Genomic DNA, 6,000 nt, shown 5'->3' with positions numbered 1-6,000 from the left:
TTGCCGTCCCAAGGACGTCAGTGTGTGAAACAAACTCACAGCATCTGGGAGAGCCACAGCATCTGGGAGAGCTGCGCATTTCCTTTCTTCTCGCAGACAATACTCTCGTGTCCTGAAAGGACATTGTGACCTGCACAATAGGACGAACTATCCACGTAAATGAATTTTTCACATTTAATGTGCAAATTCTTGCCAGTGATGCAAGCCAACAGTCACTGGAACCAAAGGAATCAGAGTGGATTTTTTTTATGTGGTGTGATGATCACACTACTGATTTCTCATTGATCACAAAAAAAGACAACTTCCTTACGCTTCCCTTGGTTTCAATGAGTATTGGCTTCCACCATCTGTATGTCATAACGAGCCCCTCATTTCTAAACCCTTGTCTGCTGGATGTCTTTGTGAAGACCTCGGTTCTGGAAGTCTTAATGTCATACGTTCTTTTTATGTTATCTTTGGTTATGATGTATAGTCCTTTTCTTCCAGTAAATACTTGGGCATTATTCTAGCGCACAGTCAAACTTGGTAATCTCATTTCACGAGCATCGCTAAAGAGGTTAACCTCATCCTTGGTTTTATTCGTAGCAATCTACGATTTGCTACCCCATCGATCAAATCATTAGCATACCAAACTTTTGTCCGTCATAAACTAGAAACACATCAGCTGTACGGGATCCTCAACTTGGAACCTTGGAAAGAATTAAAATCACGAACCGGTTCATTTATTCTGACTACTTTTTTATGCTACTGTGTCTGCTTTAAATTGCAGAGCCAACTTACCTAACCTTGAAAAGCGATGGCAAATTTCTCGATTGTACCTCGTTCATGTCTTCATTCATCTTTAGGAGCATGCGTCATACAACCAGCTCATCTCCTCTCCAGACAATTAGCTAACACAAGGACGTCTCCACCCCCGCTGCAAGAACTACCGCTACTTTTTCGTCACACCATTTCCAAACTGGAAGGATTTACTGCTCGACGTCATGCATCATATCAACCATCTATATCAAAAAAGAAATCTTGACCATATTTATGTAACTCTCATGCCCATCCCTCATGTAATGCTCCGTACGCGAGGTATTTGTTGTTGTTGTTGACCTCACACAATGGCACATACCCACAAGAGGGATTGGCCATAGCCAGGCGGTGACTATTTAAATGACCAGTTGCATGTGGCAGGCATGGGATGACCTACAAAATTTGGATCGCACAGTTTCCGTAGCCGAGGTGGCTGCAGGAGGTTAGGGGGGTCATACAAACTAAAATTTAGGCAAAGAAGGGGTAGGGATTACTATAAGTGGTTGTAAAAACCGAAATACAGAAGCTGATATTTGAAATACCGAATAAAAAGAAGAGGGTTCTCGGACAGCTGCCACCCTCACTGTTGGATCACGTTTTACGTGGCACCTGCGGTATTATTGGGCGTTCCCCGTAAACCGCTGTGCTCGAAGGCAGCGCTGGTGAACACTCTCTAGCTTAGGCTGCACTCAACATGAATACATTGAAGGTAAAATGTTGGACAGCCGCCACCATAGCTTAATTGGTATAGCGTACCGTACGCGATATGCGGGGTCATGGGTTCGGATCCCACCGGTGCCATGAGGCTGTCTTTTGTTCCACTACCTATTCAATTAGCTATCAGGGAAAAGATGAGCACATTATTAATTTCCAACTGATCCACATAATATAATAAACATTTCCCCTGTGATTTTCTTGGTTTTAGTGACTGTTGGCTTCCATCATATGTATGTCATTACAAGCCCATTTCCAAACCGGTGTTTGTTCAAGTTCTAATTCTTGGAGTATTTATTCACTCGTCGGAGCCACCTAAAGGCACTGATATGGGTAACATTTGGGAACCTCCTACGAGTGCACCTTCCTACTTCACCTACCGATACTGCTGTTGCAGTTGACGCTCCGCATGCTGGGCCTTTCTTAGCCACTTATGCGGGCATTTAGTCTTTATCGCTGCAGCACCCTTTTTGTGGCCCGCCGCTGACCAGCGGCTCCTACACGCCAGCTGTTTCATTCCAGCTGTAAGCGGACACTCACTTGCAGGCATGGTAGTTAACAGCAGTGCACAAATCGCACGTGCCAAGTCCGTAGTGCGAGGACTGACCGGCTGGTCCTCATGCAATCTAAAGGTGTAATGCCAGTGTCGCAACTAGTACGCGGCAGCCTTAGCACTCCTGAGCGTAATGCGATGTGCCAAGTCTTCAGCGCTTTTCTTTCTCCTCTACGTTTTCGCACAAGGAATGATACTCGTTATTTTCTTCTTATTAATATTATACCCCTAGACCCTTGATAACAAGTCAAGGCCACATGGTTAGCTTTGTGCGTTATTGCAGCAGTTAGGGCCCCTCTAACGGCGGGACGTTCCTTAAAGGTGAAGGTTCTCCTTCCCTCTGCTTGAGATTTACAGCTTCAGGATTTGCGTGTGTTAAACGCCACTTTTGACAAAAACTGTACCTTAAATGTCTCCTAGGAGGCGCTGTGTAAAAAAGCAAGAAGTGGAAAATGAAAATACAGAGCGCTCTCTTCTGAAGCATGAAAAAGCGGCGCATTTTGGACCAATAAGCAAAGATTCTGACGAAATTTCATCCCGATTCACCCTCTCGATTCGCCTATTTTATCGCCGCTTGTCTCTGCTTTTACTTCGCCGATTTGCTCATGAACACAACACGAACGCGCTAAAGGATCATCCTAAAGTGATATGCCCTTATGATTAATTCAAAACCAGCAATACTTTTTTATGCACTTTGTCTGCACAGCCAGGTTATCCCTCTGCGGCGTGATTAAGTGGTTACCGCCGAGCCTGCCCGGTACGTTGCCGGTGCAGCTTCCTGCAAGCAATGGCGGGTTACGACAATGGGATCATATGAACAGTTCTTTACTGCCTATTAAAAAAATAGGACGCAGCGAACTGAGCGAACTGAGCGCCAGAAGCGCAATAGCAAAGACAGCTTAGTGTCGCAGCAATCGCGAACCAAATATGCAAACGAAGAATACTTGCGTGGCACTAACCTACGTAATCAGAAACCGGTCTTGCTAAGGGACCAAATGCTTTTTTTAAAATGAGTGTAATTTAATCAAGGGGTTGTCATGCGAACCCTCCATGCCATCTGCCCAGCATTAGGGAACAGCGCGAGCGCAAAGTTTATTTCAGTTTTCGGCACCAATGAGTCCATCGCGCAAACCCAATTTCCATCGGGCAAATTAGGAAAGAGCCAAGTCCCGAAAGCTTCAAAAAGTCGGTTTCTGAATACGGCGGAAGTGACTTCACAGAGCGATACACACGGTGCCTGGATGCTCTGCCCTGGTCCTTGTGGCCATCAGTCGTGTTCCGGCGGACTGACTGGCGGAAAGCGTGGAGTCCTGCTTGGGCTTCGCGTGGCTCCTGCACGATCGCGAAATCGCAGCACGTGCCACCGCTCCCGCTGGTTGCATCCCCGCACCGTCACCAGAGGGGGCGAGTGGCGTCGTGAAGGAAAAGGGACCAGCTGTCACTTGAAGCGACAGACTTGGGAACACAGCGGCGCGCACAGCATTCGCCCTAGGAGTCTTCGTCTTCGCATGAGAAAAGCGAGCGCCCCAGCACGCCGTGTGGGCAAGCAATGCATGGTAAATAAAAGGAAACGCGAGGTAAAAATCCAGGCCGAAAAGAATAACAAAGCGGCAGAGAAAGACAGAAGATTCAGTTTCGCGAAGGCGGGTTCGCGGGGATTTCGTCGTCGACGAAGTAGAGGAACAGCGTCCAGTACAAGACTTTGAACGCGGTGAACGTGAGGGGAAAGATGATGCGAGCCCAGGCGTCCAGTTCTCCGGCTACATCGCTGGGGCTCAGGCGCTGGCGCTGCTCCGCCGCCCCCGAAGAAGAGGCGCCGCGGCTGCATCGCGCGTACGCGGTGTCCGGGTGGCTGTCAGCCAGCCTGGGACCCCACCAGCGGAAGCCGAAGCGCCGTGCCAGGCCCAGGGCCGGGGTTTCTTGCTCCCTCCGCCGCCTCCTGGCGCCTCCTGCACCCTCGGCCTCCTCGTCGGCTTGCTCGAGCCGGAGCCGGATGTTTTCCGAATCGGCCGCCGCCGCCGCGTTGTCTCCCGCCGCTGCCGCCGTCGCTTCCTCCGGGGCTCCCGACTCCCTGAACTCCTGTCAGGGGAAAGGGGAAGCCGTAAACGAGGAGAGTAATGCGAGCTCGCAGTTTGGCCGGAAAGAGCGAGCAGGGATTAGAGGACTCGGGTCGACTTCGCGGGAAACCGTCTCGTCTGGTGAGGCAATCTGTACGCTGCGACGCGAAGGCGAATCCTATAGCTCTGCACTCCTCCACGCACGCGCGCCCTCTGTCAGCACCACGCGTTGTTACGAATCGCCAGATCTCTCGAAGGGGAGGAGACCCGTTCTAAGCCTCCACGGGTGCTGCGAGAGCGCCACTACACGGCTTGGAACAAGAGCCGCACATCATCGGCGCTTTCACTTCCCGCTGAGGTCTCGTCTGTACAGCGAGGGGCATACGCCTTGCACAAGCTGGGCCTCGTCGGAGTGTAGGAATGGAACGTTTGTGCGGACCAAACGCCATCGTTCGAGAAGTGGCAATAATATTACAGAATGACCAGTCTTGTTTTCCTCTTAACAAATCCATCGCACCCCTCTCTAAAGAGACCAAGTGGAATGTTCTGCATTACCTCACAGGGATGAAATAGCGTTTTTTGTATGCACTGAAGACACGGCTTAGCTCAGTGAATACGGCCGAAACCAATGGCTCTGATGGACAACAAACCTCCCGTGCTTGCAATGGATATGCTGATAAAGTCTGGAAAAGCACTAGCGAAACAACATATTTATCAATCGTGCATATCGACGGCAAAACCCCAATTTCGATAGTTGCTGCACTCCGTCATGTAACGCTAACGCTAACGAGCACCACTTTCCATTCCCTTGACTCCCGAACAGTTCTCGGAGGGCCTCGAATCTGGCAGCCTTGATGCGGTAGGTCGAATAAGTGGGTTCTCGCACAGCTTCCGCCCTCACCGTTCGATCACGTTCCTGCGTTGCACTCGCGGTAATACAGGACGTTCTACGTCCTCCGCTATGGACGAGAGTGGAGCTGGGGAACACTCTCCAGGTACACACAAAAGTACCCCCGAAAGCAGAAAGTTGGACTGCCGTTGCCGCAGCTCAGTTGGTAGAGAACGGGACGCAAAATTCGGAGGTCGTGGGTTCGGATCCCAACGGCAGCCTGTGGTTGTTTTTCTGTTGCTTTTATTAATCTCTCATTGATAAAAACTAGTAAATTAAAAAAAAGGCCATCCCCTATGCTCCCTGGTTTCGATGACTGTTGGCTTCCGTCATTTACGTCGTAACTAGTACCTCTATTTGTGTAGATTGAACTATTTGTGTAGTTTGTTTGTACCTAAATGTAACGGAGCTGCTGGCGACTGCAGGGCTGATTTTTTTTCCATGTCGGTTTTGTTGCAGGTACCCCACAAAATCAGACAACGACTAGTACCAAAAATAGTTAAGATAGAAATATAAACGCCTTCTCAGCCAGAAAGATAAAAGATAACGAAGCCGATACAGCGAACCGATAGCTCTCGCTGTTTTTTATTTTTATTTATTTAATACTGCGGAGTCACTTTACTCCAAGCAGGGATGAGCACAGATACAAGTAAAAAATAAACAAGCTATAGACAAGCGTCATGCAAAAACAAACAGATAAGAAAAAAGAAGCAAAAAACAGGGATTCCACAAACAAAAGGCTCTCGGATTATCAACAAACATTTCTACATTCGGGCTATTTACTACATACTTCGGCAATTCATTCCCCTTCTGCAATCGATTTGACAAAAAATGAGTGTTTAACTCTATTAGAATATGCACGAAATTTTTGTAGCATTTTTTCATGGTTATAACGCGTACATGTTCGCGGAAAAGGTGTAATATAATCATGAGTTTATTTTAATCAGATTATTACGTATATTAGGTAAAGAAATGTCAACCTTGCTTCT

At 48.2% G+C, this 6,000-nt stretch overlaps 1 protein-coding gene across 2 annotated transcripts in view; it reads right to left on the bottom strand.

Moving 5' to 3' along the window:
- Positions 1 to 2,876: 2,876 nt before the first annotated feature.
- Positions 2,877 to 6,000, bottom strand: part of LOC144127577 (gamma-aminobutyric acid receptor subunit alpha-6-like) — a 54,047-nt gene continuing 50,923 nt past the window's right edge. Inside the window, exon 9 of one of the 2 annotated variants that reach the window (XM_077660560.1) lies at positions 2,877 to 4,144. In XM_077660560.1, the coding sequence (XP_077516686.1) occupies positions 3,695 to 4,144 (450 nt within the window). In that variant the 3' untranslated portion in view covers positions 2,877 to 3,694. The remainder of the gene's footprint in view (positions 4,145 to 6,000) is intronic. The other variant, XM_077660559.1, reaches the window with a different exon arrangement.

This window comes from Amblyomma americanum, chromosome 4 (assembly GCF_052857255.1).
Source record: "Amblyomma americanum isolate KBUSLIRL-KWMA chromosome 4, ASM5285725v1, whole genome shotgun sequence".
Taxonomy (NCBI): Eukaryota; Metazoa; Arthropoda; class Arachnida; order Ixodida; family Ixodidae; genus Amblyomma; species Amblyomma americanum.
This window is presented reverse-complemented; position numbering and strand designations above follow the sequence as displayed.